The 17393-nt window shown below is 41.1% G+C and overlaps 1 protein-coding gene across 24 annotated transcripts in view; it reads right to left on the bottom strand.

Annotated features, from left to right (window-relative positions):
• Positions 1-17393, bottom strand: part of PBRM1 (polybromo 1) — a 134826-nt gene that overhangs the window by 28693 nt on the left and 88740 nt on the right. For 12 of the 24 annotated variants that reach the window (XR_004971477.1, XM_036331957.1, XM_036331960.1 and 9 more), the window contains 5 exons: positions 15173-15358; positions 13720-13877; positions 12831-13094; positions 6174-6334; positions 4520-4677 (listed from right to left, as the gene is read on the bottom strand). Coding sequence is in view for 23 of the 24 variants with exons in the window: in XM_036331957.1 (XP_036187850.1) it covers positions 4520-4677; positions 6174-6334; positions 12831-13094; positions 13720-13877; positions 15173-15358 (927 nt within the window). In the remaining variant the exon portion in view is untranslated. The remainder of the gene's footprint in view (positions 1-4519; positions 4678-6173; positions 6335-12830; positions 13095-13719; positions 13878-15172; positions 15359-17393) is intronic. The other 12 variants (XM_036331954.1, XM_036331968.1, XM_036331962.1 and 9 more) reach the window with 1 other exon arrangement.

Genomic DNA, 17393 nt, shown 5'->3' with positions numbered 1-17393 from the left:
CTGGGGCAACAGCTTGAAAGGCACCAGTGACATACAGGGAGGAACTGAATGGTCTAGCACAGCCGTGGGCAAACTACGGCCCGTTTGAAATGAATAAAACTATTGAAAAAAAAGACTGTACCCTTTTATGTAATGATGTTTACTTTGAATTTATATTAGTTCACACAAACACTCCATCCATGCTTTTGTTCCGGCCCTCCGGTCCAGTTTAAGAACCCATTGTGGCCCTCGAGTCAAAAAGTTTGCCCACCCCTGGTCTAGCATCAGGGTAAGAGCTGAGGTTGGAGTGAGGGGGGCATTTTCTCCCAGACGTAAGTGCTGGAAGATGCCACTGTTCCTTTTCTGAGCCCTCCCTACACAAAGTCAGAACATGGGGACCATATCTGAGTGTCCATCAACCTGGCTATCACTGTTCACCCTGCCTTGGGGATCCCTGAGACTCCGCCCTGCCCCACCCACCTTTGCAGCCCACCCAAGGTGTTTCCAGTGGCTTTTCCATGTAAATGGCCTGTTTGGCTCATGCGCCAGAATTTCCTAAAACCTCTTAAACAAGCAGCTTCTGGCGAGGGAATGCTCCATACCTCTTGCTAAGTGGCCCCAAGCCAGGCACTAGCAGCCTTGGTTTGCAGCTTGGCCTCTCCAGGATAACTCCAAAGCCAGCACAAGTAGCAGCCATCTGAAGATTGTTTTATAGCTTGTGCTGGGGAGCCCTGGGCAGAACACAAATAGCAGCTGACTCTGGCCTGCACCTTCCAGGAAGCTCCAGAGCCAGTGAACCACGTGGACAGCTACTGACCACATTGAAGCATCACCCAACCACTTCTACAAGTGACAGTCAAGAGGCGGACTCAGCAGACACCACAATCAAGAGGCGGACTCAGCAGACACCACAGCACTGTTTAAGTAAGTTCTGCTCCATGAGGTGGGCCCCACACAGTTGATACTCCACAGTGGTCACAGTCAGTCCTTGTAGCTGATTGACCTGGGGGTAAATCCCTCCCAACTGACATGTCAACAGCAATTAAAGCACAACTACAACTAGAGCATGTACACAGCCCACACAGGGCTAGAGGTGCACTTGAAGTACCCAGCTCGAATGAACAGGGAGGCTGTGCCACTGGACCTTACAGGACACCTATTACATTAGGCCACTCTACCAAGTTTGGAATACGTAGCAGCTCTACCTAATACACAGACATAAACATAGGAGGCTGCCAAAATGAGACAAAGAAACTGTCCCAAATAAAAAAACAGAACAAAAACTCCAGAAAAAGTACTAAACAAAATGGAGACAAGTAATCTATTAGATGCAGAGTTTAAAACACAGGTTATAAGAATGCTCAATGAACTTAAGGGAACAGGAGATAAACTCTAACAGCATAAAAAAGGACATGGAAACCATATGAAAGAACTAATCAGAGCCCTAGCAGGTTTGGCTCAGTGGATAGAGTGTTGGCCCGTGGACTAAAGGGTCCTGGTTTGATTCCAGTTGGGGGCACGTGCCTGGGTTGCAGGCTCGATCCTCCCAGTGGGGGGCATGCAGGAGGTGGCCTATTGGTGATTCTATCTTATCATTGATGTTTCTGTCTCTCTCTCCCTCTCCCTTCCTCTCTGAAATCAATAAAAATATATTAAAGAAAAAAAAAAGAACCAGTCAGAAATGAAGAATACACTGACTAAAATAAAGAATAATTTAAAGGGAATCAACAGGTAGAGGAGATGAAGCCAAGAATCAAAACAGTAATTTGGAATATAAGGAAGAAAAACACCCAATCAAAACAGAAAAAAAGGAAAAAGAATTAAAAAAAATGAGCATAGTGTAAGAAGCCTCTAGGACAGTGGTTCTCAACCTTCCTAATGCCGTGACCCTTTAATACAGTTTCTCATGTTGTGGTGACCCCCAATTTCATTGTTACAAATTGAACATAATTAAAGCATAGTGATTAATCACAAAAACAATATGTAATTATATGTGTTTTCCGATGGTCTTAGGCGACCCCTGTGAAAGGGTCGTTTGACCCCCAAAGGGGTCGCGATCCACAGGTTGAGAACCATTGCTCTAGGACAACCTCAAGTGTACCAACTTCACATCTTGGGGGTGCTGGAAGGTAAGAGAGAACAAAAGACTGAAACCTATTTGAAAAAATAATGACAGAAAATTTCCCTAACCTGGTAAAGGAAATGGTCACACAAGTTCAGGAAGTGTAGAGAGTCCCAAACAAGATGAACACAAAGAGGCCCACACCAAGACATCTCATAATTAAAATGCAAAATGTTAAAGACAAAAAGAGACTCTTAAAAGTAGCAAGAGAAAAGTAGTTACCTACAAGGGAGCCCCCATAGCCTGTCAGCTGATTTCCCAACAGAAACTTTGCAGGCCAGAAGGGAGTGGCAGGAAATATTCAAAGTGATGAAAAGCAAGGACCTACAACCAAGATTACTTTATCATTTAGAATTGAAGGACAGATAAAAGAGCTTCCCAGACAAGAAAAAGCTAAAGGAGTTCATCACCACCAAACCAGTATTACATGAAATGTTAAAGGGTATTCTTGAAGAAGAAAAAGATAAAAAATATTAACAATAATATGGCAATAAATACATATCTATCAACAATTGAATCTAAAAATACAAAATAAACAAATGAGCAGAACAGACACAGAGAACATTTTGACATTTGCCAGATGGGAGAGGGGCTTTGGGGGGGACAGGTGAAATAGATGAAGGTATTAAAACGTACAAATTGGTAGTTACAGAATAGTCATGCGAATATAAAGTACAGTACAGGGAATATAATCAATAATTTTGTAATAACTATGTATGGTGTCAGATGGTATGAGATTTATAAGGATGATCACTTAGTAAGTTATATAATGTGTAATTACTGGGATGGATACCTGAAACTAATATAATATTGTATATCAACTGTAATTGAAAAAAAATTTTTTTAATGTAAAATAAATAAAACCATGGGAAAAAAGATATCTATGTTAAAGTACACACAAAGTATAAAAAGGTAATTCCTGACAACACAAATGGAGAGAAATGGAGCTATAGAGAACAGTGTCTGCAGAGTAACAAAGCTAAGTTAGTATTAATTCAAACTAGACTGTCATAAATTGAAGATGTACTCTCCAGATTAGCCACTAAGAAAATCACTAAAAAACAACAAATGATGTGGTTACTCTAACTAAAGGAAACTTCAGTCTCATCTTTGTTATGCTTTCTTTGACCCCAGGCTGGCTTTACAGTAGGGAGTGAGGCTCTAAGGCACTGCTTTAGTATGAACTATAAGTTACAAGGAAGACATTCATTGCTAAAGAAACTCAAGAAGATATAATAACTTCACTAGCCTTTGCGGGTCCCTCTCTGCAGAGTGGAAAGAAAAACTGTGTTGAACTACCAGGCCATTCAGAAATCTTTCCCACATCCACTTCTGAAAAACGCACAGTACCAAAACCAATCTAGCTGAAATGATGGCAATAGATGATGTATACATCTAGGTCTGAAAAGCAGAACGTGACTGTGACCTCTCAGGAAGATGGAACAGAAACCACATTATGATTCCTTCATATTTCTGGAATGGAGACAATAACATTACTCGGGTTAAGAGTCCAACAGAGACTATAAAAGTCTTTTAAATGCTCTTCCTGCTTCCCACCTTATTCTTACAACATACTCTCCCATCCACAGCAAGTGATTCCTGCATATGTGGGATCACACTGCCTCTCTGCTCACACCCCTCACAGGACTATCTGCTCCAAACTCAATCTCTGCACTGTCTACAAGACCTACCATGATTGGGTGCTAAGCCACCTCAGAGGGCTGATTCCCTACCCCACCCCCCTGCCCTACTCCAGTCACCCAGCTTACTTATTGTGTCTCAAACAAGCCCAGATACTCTACCTTAAGGTCTTTGCATTTGGTGTTTGCTGTGCCTAAAAGGAGTAAAATCTTGGATATTTAAATGGTTTTCTTCCCCATTTCATTTAGGGCTCTGTTCACATGTCACCTATCAGAGAGGCTTTTGATAACCACATTAACTAAAGAAGGACCTCCCAGCAACATGAATCTCTATCCTCCTTCCTCTGCTTTATTCTCATTTATTGTCCTAATTACTATCTGATGTTCTATATATTTAATGTTAATTTACTGAATCCCCAACCTCTGCCCCATCATAAGTCTTTAGAAGAGCAGAGACTTTGCCCTAACCGGTTTGGCTCAGTGGATAGAGCATCGGCCTGCAGACTTGAGGGTCCCAGGTTCGATTCCGGTCAAGGGCATGTACCTTGGTTGCGGGCACATCCCCAGTGGGGAGTGTGCAGGAAGCAGCTGATCGATGTTTCTAACTCTCTATCCCTCTCCCTTCCTCTCTGTAAAAAAATCAATAAATTAAAAAAAAAAAAAAAAAAGAGCAGAGACTTTCATTTGTTTATTGCTGTATACCTAGCACTTAGAACGGAAGCATTTAATTGACTGTTGTGGAATGCATGTAATTAAATGAAACGGCATATATACCTACCCAGAATACATGTCATGGGGCAGGTTTCTTCCAAATTACTCAGAAACACTTCTTTTTTGTAGAACATTTTTGTGGGCTCATGTTCCGTCTCTTCTGGGTGAATGAAGATGGGGCCATAAAAATATGCAGCTCCGTCTCGAACCCATACCTTTTCAATTCTTGGGTGGTGAAAAAGGGAGAAATTTCATTAAAATAAAATTCTAATAGGTTTTATTCTTGAAGGATTAATCTAACAAAAATTCCGTTAACCAAAAATTAATATGTGGAGAAGTTTCACTGGTTATTTTGATAGGACAATTTCGTTGACACCCCCCATCCCACTTAAACACATGAGAAAATACTTGGAAAAAGATAAATGAAGATTTGGCTATCCATCTGAGGGGAAAAAGGTATTTTAACATGATGTGTACTATACACTTTACGTATTCACGATGTTTACTGTTTGTCTTCCCACTAGTACAAAGATCCATGGGACTAAAGATATTTGTTTTATTTACTAATGTATCCTTAGACCCTGGCAAATGGGAGATGTGTAATAAATAGTGAATGATGAAACAAATATGAGGAAACTGACTCAGAAAGGTAAATCATTTGAAACTAAGATCTCTTGGAACCAACTAGTTCTTACTTATTTTTTATTTTTTAAATAAATCTTTATTGTTGAAAGTATTACATATGTCCTCCTTTTCACCCCATTGACCCCAACCCCCTGCCCCAGGCCCTCATTTCCCCTTTGTGGCTATGGGCATGCATATATGCATACAAGTTCTTGGTTGATTACTTCCCACCCACCCAGCCTTCCCTCTGAGATTCCGTACTCTGTTCCATGCTTCCATGTCTTTGGATCCACTCTATTCATCAGTTTATTTTGTTACTTAGATTCCACATGTAAGTGAAGATCATGTGATACTTAGGTTTCTCTGACTTATTTCATTTAGCATGATCTTCTCCAGGTCCCTCCATGCTGTCTCAAAGGGTAAGGAATTCTTCTTTTTTACTGCTGCATAGTATTCCGTGGTATAGGTGTACCACAGTTTTTTATTCACTCATCTACTGATGGGCACTTGGAACCAACTAGTTCTTAAGTACTGTCCTCAACTGCCCAGTTCTGTCCCTGACTCCTTTACGATTGTTTTATGCCATCCAACCATTTATAATTTCATCCATTTATTTGTTCATTCAAATATCTGAGCCCTTACTATGTTTCATGCACTACGTTTGGAATAATGGATACAAAGGAGAGCAAAAAGAGAGGATGCCTACTCTCAGGGAATTTGCAGTCCAGTATAGAACCTGAGAATAACGCAATGTGATATGTGCCTTGAGAAGAAGGAAATACATGATGCTTTGAGAGCATGTAATAGGGAGACCTAACTCAGTCTGGAGGAGACAGAAGATTTCCTTAAGTACAATTTCAAATTTAAGGTAAAGGAATTCACCATATGAAGTGGGCAGGGAGATTTCAGGATTGAGAGTTCAGTCAATGGTAGCCGAAGAAGAAAAGAAAGATTTCATGGAGGAATATAAAGGAGAAAGTATGGCTAGAGGCAAAAGCAAGGGAAGTGTGGTGTGAGAGAAAGCTGGGTAAGTTACTGGGAGACTTTTGACTTCATCCTAAAGAGTGATGATTTTTTTTTACTTCAATAACACTCACCGGCCCACGCGAGGGCGCACCAGGCCATGGGACTTGATGAAGACACAGTCGCCAACCTTCAGCCACATGTCATTGTAACGGAGCTGCTCAAAGTAGTGGCAACCTGGTTCACCATTGGACATTTCCACAGGGACATCTTCTTTTTCCTGTTGTAAAGGAAACTGGTTGAGGATAGGCAGTTGACAATCAAGAAGTAAACAGAGAAGGTAAGAATGGAAAACAGATTTTCTTTCATAATTAACCTAAAAGAAAAAATAACAATAAATAGAAGCTTTGATGAAGAAAAGAAACCAGAAGATTAGCTCACTGAAATCAAACTAAGTCTTATCAAATATTGTATCTATTTTAAATTTCAAGTTAATTGACATAAAATGTTACTCCAGTATGCTTTTATCCCCTCTCCATCCTTCTTCTATTCCCAAAGCCTTTAGCAACAAACAAACAAACAAAACACTGGAGAGGAAGGACTTAGCATTCAGAAGCAGACTCAGTCAATGCATTATTATCCTATATATTCTATATAATAAAAGGCTAATATGCAAACTGTCCCCTTGGGATTCAACCAGCAGACCAGGAGTTTGATTGCTCTCTATGATGTGTGCTGACCACCATGGGGCAGCGCAGACCATGGCGGGAGACCAGCAGCGGCGGGGTGCAGAGTGGGCAAAGGAAGGAGAAGGCGGGGAGACAGGGAACCTGATCAACCCAGATCACAGGCCAGGCCTAGGGACCCCACCCGTGAATGAATTTCGAGCACTGGGCCTCTAGTAAAATATAAAAAGCAAATTCTACACAAGCTTCCCCTTCACTACATTTACTGAACTTGCAATTTCTTAACATTACTAATGAATAGTTTTACAATTTTTTTTTATCATTTTGAGTTATTACAAAATAGAAAGGGCTAGCAAAGTCTCTGTGACCAAAAGACACATATTCTGTTTTTGAATAAATTATAGGGTCTGTCACCTACTGGCTGTTGTAACAAATTACCTGACATCTTATGCCTTAGTGTCTTCATTAAATGGGACTGTTAGGAAGCTTAAATGACACAATCAAGTCAGGATGCAGGTGGGAGACAACCAACTGATGTGTCTCTCTCACATCCATGTTTTCTCTTTCTCTTACTCCCCCCATCCCCTCTCTCTAAAAAGCAATGGAAAAATGGGTGAGGATTAACAATACATAAACAAACAAACAAGTAACAAAGACAATAAATAACAAGTGTTAGCAAGGATTTGGAGAAAAGGAAACACTTGTACCCTGTTGATGGGATTGTAAATTGGTGCAGCTGCTTGGAAAACAGTATTTAGGGTTAAAAAAATTAAAAATATAACTACCATGCAACATAGCAATTTCAATTCCGGGTATCTGTATGAAGAAAACAAAAGCACTAATTTGAAAGAACCCCTGTGTTCACTGCAGCATTATTTAAAATGGACATGAAAAGAACCTAGGTATCTATCGACAGATGAATAAAGATGTGATATACACACACACACACATATAAATATACAAAATGAAATAGTCCTCAGCCACAAAAAAGAAATCTTGTCATTTGCAACAACATGAATAGACCTGGAGAGTATTATGCTAAGAGAAGTACTAGTAAGTCAGACAGAGAAAGCCAAATACCATATGATTTCACTTACATGTGGAATCTAAAAGAACAGAACAAAACAAAACAAAACAGACTCACAGACACTGATAACAGAGGGGATGAGAGAAACAGTGAAAGGGATTAAGAGGTACAAACTTTCAGTTATAAAATAAGTCATGGGGATGTAACGGACAGCACAGAAAATAAAGCCAATAGTATTGTAATAGCTTTGTACAGTGACAGGTTATTAGACTTATCATGGTGATCATGTTGTTAAGTGCTGAATCACTACGTTATACACTTGAAACTAATGTAATATTGTATGTAAACTATAATTTAAAAAAACACACCTTTTTATTTTAGGAATGGGTTCTGATCTCAAGTTACCCTTAAAAAAGGTCCTAGAATGACTCATTTTGACTATGCAATATCAAAATAATGAAACAAAATAGTAACTCATACATAGAGAAGACCCTGAGAACTTATGAATTCTAATAACAATTACAAATCTAAGTTAATTTTACACTGACTTCCATTGAGATTTCTTCTTTTAAAATTAATGTCTGCGATTCCTATACATATTGGTAAAATGTAAGGAATACCATGTATTAGCAAACGAAAATGGGTATTTTTTTCCTAAGATACTAAGAATTCAATTTTTTCCAGTTTTTACATGAACAACTTTAAAACTTTGTCTTTTTTGATTATATAAAAGAATTATATTTGCTGGAAATAATTCAAACATTAGAGTATGTAAAATTTAAAAAACAAGTCTGTGATCTAGCCCGAGATAACCACCCAGTTTAGTACACGTTTTAATATTCATGCATTTTTGTTTTCTTTTTTCTTTTTAATTAATTTGAGAGAGATGAGAAAGAAACATCTATAGGTTGCCTCTTGCACTCACCTCAACTGGGGATTAAACCTGTAACCTGGGTATGTGCGCTGACTAGGAACTAAACCTGCCACCTTTTGGAGTACAGGATGATACTCTAGCCAATTGGGCCACACCAACCAGGGCCATTTTTGTTTTCTTGAATAATGGTAAACCACATCTCATTCTGCAACCTGTTATTTAGTAACAACTTCCCCCACATAACGTGGAATTTTTCAATCCTATGTAATAAAAGGCTAATATGCAAATCGACTGAACGGCGGAACCACTGGTCGCTATGATGTGCACTGACCACCGGGGGGAAGATGCTCAATGCAGAAACTGCCCCCTGGTGGTCAGTGTGCTCCCATAGGGGGAATGCTGCTCAGCCAGAAGCCCAGCTCATGGCTGGTGAGTGCAGTGGCAGTGGCAGGAGCCTCTCCCACCTCAGCAGCAGGGCTAAGCCATCAGCTGGACATCCCCAGAGGGCTCCCAGGCCAGGCTGAGAGACCACCTCTCCCAGTGCATGAATTGCATACACTGGGCCTGTAGTGTTACTTAGTGTTACTATAATAGACTTACTTTATTCCTTTCATTGGCTGCAGTTTATTTATGTGGATGTATGACAACTTAGTTGTTATTAATGGCCATTTGGGTTTGGCCTAGGGTTTTTGCTTTTACAAGCTACACTAATGTTACTCCTTGTAGAGTTATCCTTTGGTGTTCCTATTTAAGTACTATGTGGGAGTTTGATGACTCCCTGCTATCAAACTGCAGGGTCAAAGGAAATGTCATCAATGGGAGATGAATGTGTACTACCTGACACCAGGCTGCATGTTCTTAGAATTCTTGCCAATCTCTGTTAGGCATTTTGAAAACTATTGGATTAACACATTTTCTTATATCTTTTGGCTGCCTTCCTTCTATAAATCATCTATTTGGTTCCTTTGCCTATTATTTTAATGTTACTTTTTTCTTAGACTTCAAAGAGCTCTTTGTACATTAGAAATAGTAGTCCTTCTACTGTTTTATTAAACTGATATTTTCAATTATAAGTCAATAACATTATCAAAATGATCACTTTTTTCTTTTACGGCTCCTGGGTTTTATATCATACCAAAGAAAGAACTCACTCTAAGTTTACACATAAATATTACAGGTAAATATAGTAAATGTACTTCTGTTAGAAACTAGTACTCTTTATTTTTAGCTAGTACTGTTTCTTTTATGTTTATACTAGAGGACTGGTGCATGTAATTTGTGCAGTTGAGGGAGGTCCCTCAGCTCGGCCTGCATCCTCTCGCAGTCCGGGAGCCCCCTCTCACATTCTGGGACCCCTCATTCCTTACCACCAGCCCGCTTGCTGCTCCTTACCGCTTGGCTCACTGCTCCTTAGTGCTGCCACGGAGGTGGGAGAGGCTCCTGCCACTGCTGCTGCGCTCACCAGCTGTCTGGCTTCTCGCTGAGCGGTGCTCTCCCTGTGGGAGCACAATGACCACCAGGGGGCAGCTCCCGCATTGAATGTCTGCCCCCTGGAGCTCAGTGCACATCATAGTGATCGGTCGTTCTGGTCGTTCCACCATAACGGTCGCTTAGGCTTTTATTACATAGATTTTTTCAAGTATTACTGGATTCCATCCACTTCTGCTGACTTATAATACTACCTTTATATTCTGGATTTAATTTTGAAAAGCATATTCCGTTCATTGATTAGCCCTGAGCTAATACCTCGATTTTTTAAATGTAGTTTTTTACAAAACTGCATCTGTCAGTGCAAAGCATTCTTTTTTTTTTTTTTTTTTTAAAGACATACAGGGAAGCGGACTCAAATGCTGTCGAAGTGTTCTTGATTATTTTCTTTTCTTGTTCTATTTCTGGTGACTGTCATATATTTATTCTTTCATAAGAATGGTAGAATAATTTTGTCAATTTCTAAAAACGATTTAAGTCTTTTATGTCCTTTAGTAGATTGACTGTTCCTCTTCCCACAGGTTCCATAAATTCCTTTAGGGTTATTTCTTTTTTTTTTTTTTTTTTTTTTTATAATCTTGAACTTTATATTCCTGTAAGTGGGAACTCAGAAAAATTGCATAAACTCTCTCAATGTCCTCGATATAAAATTAAGGCCATAACAGCACTTCCCCTGCAGAAATATTGTCTGTAGCAATAGGGTTATTTCTTAATCTATTTTGTTGTTAATGTAAATTAGGTATTTTCTTACATATAATTAACTAACAGCTGCTAAAATATATTCAATGGTTTCATTTTCCATTCAAAAGTCTTATGAGCCCTAGCTTGTTTGGCTCAGTGGATAAAGCATCGGCCTACAGACTGAAGGGTCTTGAGTTCAATTCCAGTGAAGGGCACCATGCCTGGGTTGCGGGCTCGATCCCCATTAGGGGACATGCAGGAGGCAGCCAATTGATGATTTTTATCATTGATGCTTCTATCTTTCTCTCTCCTCCTCTCCCTTCCTCTCTGAAGTCAGTAAAAATATATTTTTTAAAAAGTCTTATGAATTATTGTTTACATAAGAAAGCTACCAACTTGTATATAGATTTTTGAAATTTCTACTTACTGTTTTAAAACTTTTGTTAATTTCTCCCAATATCTGTAAAAGAAAAAATCTTGCTTCTTTATTGTCAATATTTTCATTACTTTTATGCTGGCCAGTGTGTTCAGTGGTTAGAGCATAGGCATGCACACTGGAGGGTCGAGGTTTTGGTTCCCAGTCAAGGGTATATTCACTTAAAAACTTAACTCAAGTAATGTATGTTATCAAATAATCATTCCTTTATTAATATAATGAAGTTAGTGAGTTATTCTAATTTTGAACAATCCTGTATTCTTAGAACAAACTCTTTCCTAGTTGGTCATGTTCTTATTTTAAATATAATTTTATTGATTTCAGAGAGGAAAGGAGAGGGAGAGATAGAAACATCAATGATGAGAGCAATCTGGGCATGTGCCCTGACCGGGAATTGAACTGTGACCTCCTGGTTCATAGGTTGACACTCAACCACTGAGCCACACTAGCAGGCTAGTTGGTCATGTTCTTAAAGAACTAATTTGATTTCACTTGTAAAAATACTTTTCTCCCCCAAGTTTTTTTTTTCCCATCAATATTTGCACGTCTGAACTGTAGTTTTTGTTTTTATGTGTTATATATCTCTTGCATGTGCCCTGACCAGGGCCAGGCTGGGGAGGAGCCTGCAACCGAGGCATGTGCCATTAGCCAGAATCGAACCTGGGACCTTTTGGTCCGCAGGCACACTCTATCCACTGAGCCAAAGCAGCTAGGGATCCACTGATTTTTAGAGAGAGTGGAAGGGAGGGGGAGAGACAGAAAACATCGATGTGAGAGAGACACATCAATTGGTTGCCTCCCTCACATGGCCTGACTGGGGCCAGTGATTGAGCCTGCAACCAAGGTATGTTATCTTGACGAGAATCAAATCTGGGACCCTTCAATCCTTGGGCTGATGCTCTATCCATTGAGCCAAACTGGATAGGGCAAAAAATGTATTTTTATAGACTTTTAGAGAGAGGAAGGGAGAGGGATAGAGAGATAGAAACATCGATGAGAGAGAAACATTGATTGGCTGCCTCCTGCATGCCTCTGCTGGGGATAGAGCCTACAACCCAGGCATGTGCCTGATGGGGAATCGAACGTGACATCCTGGTTCATGGGCCAATTCTCAACCACTGAGCCACGCTTTGTTTTTTTAAACCTCACTAGAGGATGTTTATTTTAATTAATTAATTTAATTAATTACTTATTTTTTAAAGAGGGAGAAAAGGGGAGGGAGGGAAGGAGGGAGGGAGAGAGTGAGAAACATTGATGTGAGAGAGATACATCAATCGGTTGCCTCCCACACGCATCCAGACCAAGGATCAAACCCAAAACCTAGGTATGTTTCCTGACCAGGAATTGAAGTCAAGGCCTTCTGGTGCACAGGAAGACATTCCAAACAACTGAGCCACACCAGCCAGGGTTGTAAACTGATTGTAGAGAGAGAAACATGGATTGGTTGACTCTCGTACATGTCCCAAATGGGAATTTAACCCACAACCTTTCAGTGTTCAGGGTGACACTCCAACTGAGCCACACTGGCCAGGGCTTAAGGTTTTATATTGTTTATTTTGAAATGTAAAATTCTTTTTTGTGTGGCTATTATCTACATACCTTTTCCAAGTTAAAATTGTCTTCAGTTCGACTGTCTTCTGAGTTGTCTGCATTCTTTTCATCATCCCCTTTATCTGCATTTGCAAATACAGAGGCCACTCGGACCACAGGCAAGGGCACATCCCGAGGGACAAACCTAACAGAACTGATGGGCATGGTCCACAATTTAATTTTCTTAAAAGATTTGGTTTTGGCAGAATACCGTGATTCACAGACAAAAACATCCTCATCTCGAAAGTTTTCTGGGCATAATTTAAAGTATTCCTAGGGGATATAAGAATAAAATTAATTAATTTTCTGAAAACCAATGAACCAAAAAACCAAAAATAAACACCAACTAAATAAATAAAAGTTAAACTGTTTAGACTTTCTGACAGTTAACAACAAATGGTAAATGAATCGGGATCTAGTAGTATTTCCTTGCTTAAGAATGACTTTATTAAATACATAACATGTAGCTTATTTAGCCTAACAATTGCCCCTTTGAAAATATATTAGTATTTCATACAGCTGTAATGTCCTTTAAAGCTATGGGCAGGATTCCTGTGCCTTCATCAGAGAGATACATAAAAAATACATCTTATTACCCCACTAGCAGGTTATAATGACCTTTCAGAAAATGTTATCCTTAACAGTTAGTCTTGTAATATAAAAAAATTTAAGCTGATTGCATATAGCTACATAGTGTAGGCAGCAAATAGTCTTTCACCTTCATGTTCAGGTTAATTTCTTCCTAAATCTTCACATACAGCCATATAGACACAGCTTAAAGAAAAATTTTTTCCCCAGTTTAAAAAGAGCTGCTAATTTTATAAGTATCAATTTGTTGTGTTTATAAATTTTATTTCCATGGAATGATTTATACTTTTTGTACTAATAAGTTTCTTACCTTGACAAACATGACCACACATTTTCCTAGAATTTTACTAACGGGTACTTTATTGTAATAGTCACTCTTAAAAACTTCTTTTTCTAGGAATTTTCGTGTAGCCAGATGGAATGTTTCATTTGGCCGATAAAACCAACAGCCATACAACCATTTTTCACCTCAAAAACAAAGAGAGAATTACCATGAACAGAAATCACATATTCTTTGCAAAATGAGCAAATCTATCCATTCTGCCATGGCCTAAATCTACTAATGTGCTTTTTATTTTTTAAAAATATTTTTATTATTTCAGAGAGGAAGGGAGAGGACGAGATAGAAACATCAATGATAAGAACCGTCGATCAGCTGTCTCCTGCACACCCCCTATGGCGGAATCACACATCCCCTACGGAGGATCGCACACCCCCTACGGGCTATCAGCCCACAACCAGGGCATGACTGGAATCGAACCTGCAATTCTGCAGTCTGCAGGCCAACATTCTATCCACTAAACCCGTGGTCGGCAAACTGTGGCTCGCGAGCCACATGAGGCTCTTTGGCCCCTTGAGTGTGGCTCTTCCTAAGCCTTAGGAGTACCCTAATTAAGTTAATAACAATGTACCTACCTATATAGTTTAAGTTTAAAAAATTTGGCTCTCAAAAGAAATTTCAATTGTTGTACTGTTGATATTTGGCTCTGTTGACTAATGAGTTTGCCGACCACTGCACTAAACCAAGCCGGCTAGGGCCCAATGTGCTTTTTAGACCACATTATTAATACGATTATCTTAGAAGAAATAATACTTTCAAATAATGAAGTGTAATAAGGCTTAGAAATGCTACTTTCTCTCTCATATTAAAAGATACCTAATACAAAGAATGAGGAAGGTGATGAGACCTGTTCTATGCTGCTACACTTTCTGGTTCAGGAATAAAAAAGTATTTTACATGATGAACAGATGAAAGAACGGGAATGCCTGGATCACATTTCTGCCTGCTTTTGGCTTCACTAACTCCTATTCATTCTCCATGTCTCAAGTTTAATGACAATTGTCTAGGAAGCCTACTGAAATCAAATTTTAAGTCAAGGCACATGTCTCTCTGTAATAATTTTTTATTTGTGATTTTTATTGGAGTGGTTATGCCAGGGGCAAAACATGAGCCTTTTGTTCTTCTGAATCTCTGTTATCCTACAGAGTTTGGCTCATGGTGTGTTTTTAATAAATATCAGTTGAATGAATAATCTCAACTACATTTCAAAAAGTTACATTTCTTTTGTCTCAACTGCGCCACTGCTCCATAGTGCTAGATCCTATGTTTTTCTTATAGGGGGTGCTTAATTATATTTTATACATTGTAGAACAAGTATTGTTAGAAGACATAAAATGGCTAAATTACAGTTTTCTCCTCTGAGGACCAAGGAGTAAAACAGTCACATCTCACAAATGTGCCCTTCAATTTAAAATGAACTTACCAGCAGAATCTTCCCACAGTCTCTCAATACAGACTATATGTGGTTGTAGACTGGCTTCCGAGGGCTCTACGTAGACATAATCTCCAACATGGTACATGCTATTCTTAAAGCTGCAGTCCTGGCTGTAAGTGCGATGTAAACCTGAGAGGCCTGCAGCACCCGAGGAATCTTCACTCTTTTCAGCCTCTTAGGTAAAAAAGACAAAAGAGGCTCTCATTAAAGGAATGTTGGAATTAGATGTAGGATTCAAATAACACATATTAATACATTTAATTCTTTTCTAGACATTCAAAAGCAAGATTCAAGACAAAGAGTATAGCATCCATATTCCCAATAGCCTCTACTCAAAACTGTCTCCTTGAATTATAACTAACTGCCATTATTAATTTAAATAAATACATTAAGTAAAGGATCTATAAAATAAAAATTATCATAATAATACATGCTCAATATAGTCATTTAAAATATATATATATTTCACAAAGAGGGAGAGAGAGAGATAGAAACATCAATAATGAGAGAGAATCATTGATCGGCTGCCTCCTTCACACCCCTTACTGGTGATCAAGCCCATAAGGGCATGTGCTTTTGGCTGGAATTGAACCTGGGACCTTTCAGTCTGCAGGCCAACGTTCTATCCACTGAGCAAACCAGCTAGGGCACTGCACTCATTCTTGATGATACAGAAAGATATAAAGACTAAGTCATTTGCACATCACGTAATCCTAAAAATAATCTAATGCCACCTTCATCTTAATGCCTCTGAAGTTATTTTCCCTAACAGTTATTACAGTTTTGGCATGATTAATGGAATCTTAGAATTGAGGAAATATGAAACATCCTATATAATCTACACTAATAAAAGAGAAAAATGGTAATTGGCGTACGGCGCTACCCTTTTCATTGGCTAATCAGGGATATATGCAAATTAACTGCCAACTAAGATGGCAGTTAACTGCCAACAAAGATGGCGGCTAATTTGCATATGTAGGCACAATGCAGGGAGGCGAAAGGGAAAGCAGGAAGAAGCTCCCTGCCACTGACAGTGATGGGAAACCCAGGGGGGAGCTAAGAGGTGGGGGGCAGGGCAAAGGTGGCCCTGGGGCCGCCTTTGCCCTGCCCCCCAGTCATGATCGGAGAATCAGGCGCCTTTGCCGCCCTGGCCAGTGATAGCAGGAAGTAGGGGTGGAGCCAGCGATGGGAGCTGGGCACAGTCGAAGCTGGCAGTCCTGGGAGCTAGGGGTCCCTTGCCTGGGCCTAAAGCAGAGCCCACGATCGCGGGACCGCTGCAGCTGTGGGTCCCCGCTGCCCGAGCCGGACACCTCAGCCAGAGGCGTCCTGCAGGGGCAGGGGCGGAGCCCGCACGATCGCGGCGCCCCCCCGCTGACACTGCGGGTCCCCGCTGCCCGGGTGGGACGCCTAGGCCAGAGGCGGACGCCTAGGCCAGAGGCGTTAGGCCTGGGCAGGGGCAGAGCCTGCAACCGTGGGGAGCTGGGGGTCCCCTGCCCAGGCCTAACGCCTCGGCCAGAGGCGTTAGGCCTGGGCAGGGACAGAGCGGGAGATCACGGGGAGCTGGGAGTCCCCTGCCCAGGCCTGGCACCTCTGCCGGAGGCCTCAGGCCTGGTCAAGGGGCCGATCCAGTGATTGGTGATCGGAGGGTGATGAGGGTCAACTCCTCTGGCCGAGGCATCAGGCCTGGGTGGGGGGCGGAGCCAGGGATTGGAGGGATATGATGGTCCCCTTGCCCAGGCCTGAAGCCTGGGTCAGAGGCGTCAGGCTTGGGCGGGGGGTGGAGCAAGCGATCAGAGGGAGATGGGGGTCCCCTGCCCAGGCATGATTCCTGGGCCAGAGGCCTCAGGCCTGGGCGGGGGTCAGAGCCAGTGATCGAGGGGAGATGGGGGGTCCCCTGTCCAAGCCTGACACCTCTGGCGGAGGCGTCAGGCCTGGGCAAGGGGCCGATCAGGCGATCGGAGGGTGATGGGGGTCTACGCCTCTGGCCGAGGCATCAGGCCTGGGCAAGGGGCAGAGCCAGCAATCGGAGGGCTCTGGGGGTCCCCTGCCCAGGCCTGATGCCTGGGCCAGGGGCATCAGGCCTGGGCTGGGGGCAGAACCAGTGATGGGGGGAAATGAGGGTCCCCTGCCCAGGCCTGACGCCTCTTCAGAGGCGTCAGGCCTGGGCAAGGGGCCGATCCTGTGATTGGAGGGTGATGGGGGTCAACGT

This window comes from Myotis myotis, unplaced genomic scaffold (genome assembly GCF_014108235.1).
Source record: "Myotis myotis isolate mMyoMyo1 unplaced genomic scaffold, mMyoMyo1.p scaffold_m19_p_13, whole genome shotgun sequence".
Lineage (NCBI taxonomy): Eukaryota > Metazoa > Chordata > Mammalia > Chiroptera > Vespertilionidae > Myotis > Myotis myotis.
This window is presented reverse-complemented; position numbering and strand designations above follow the sequence as displayed.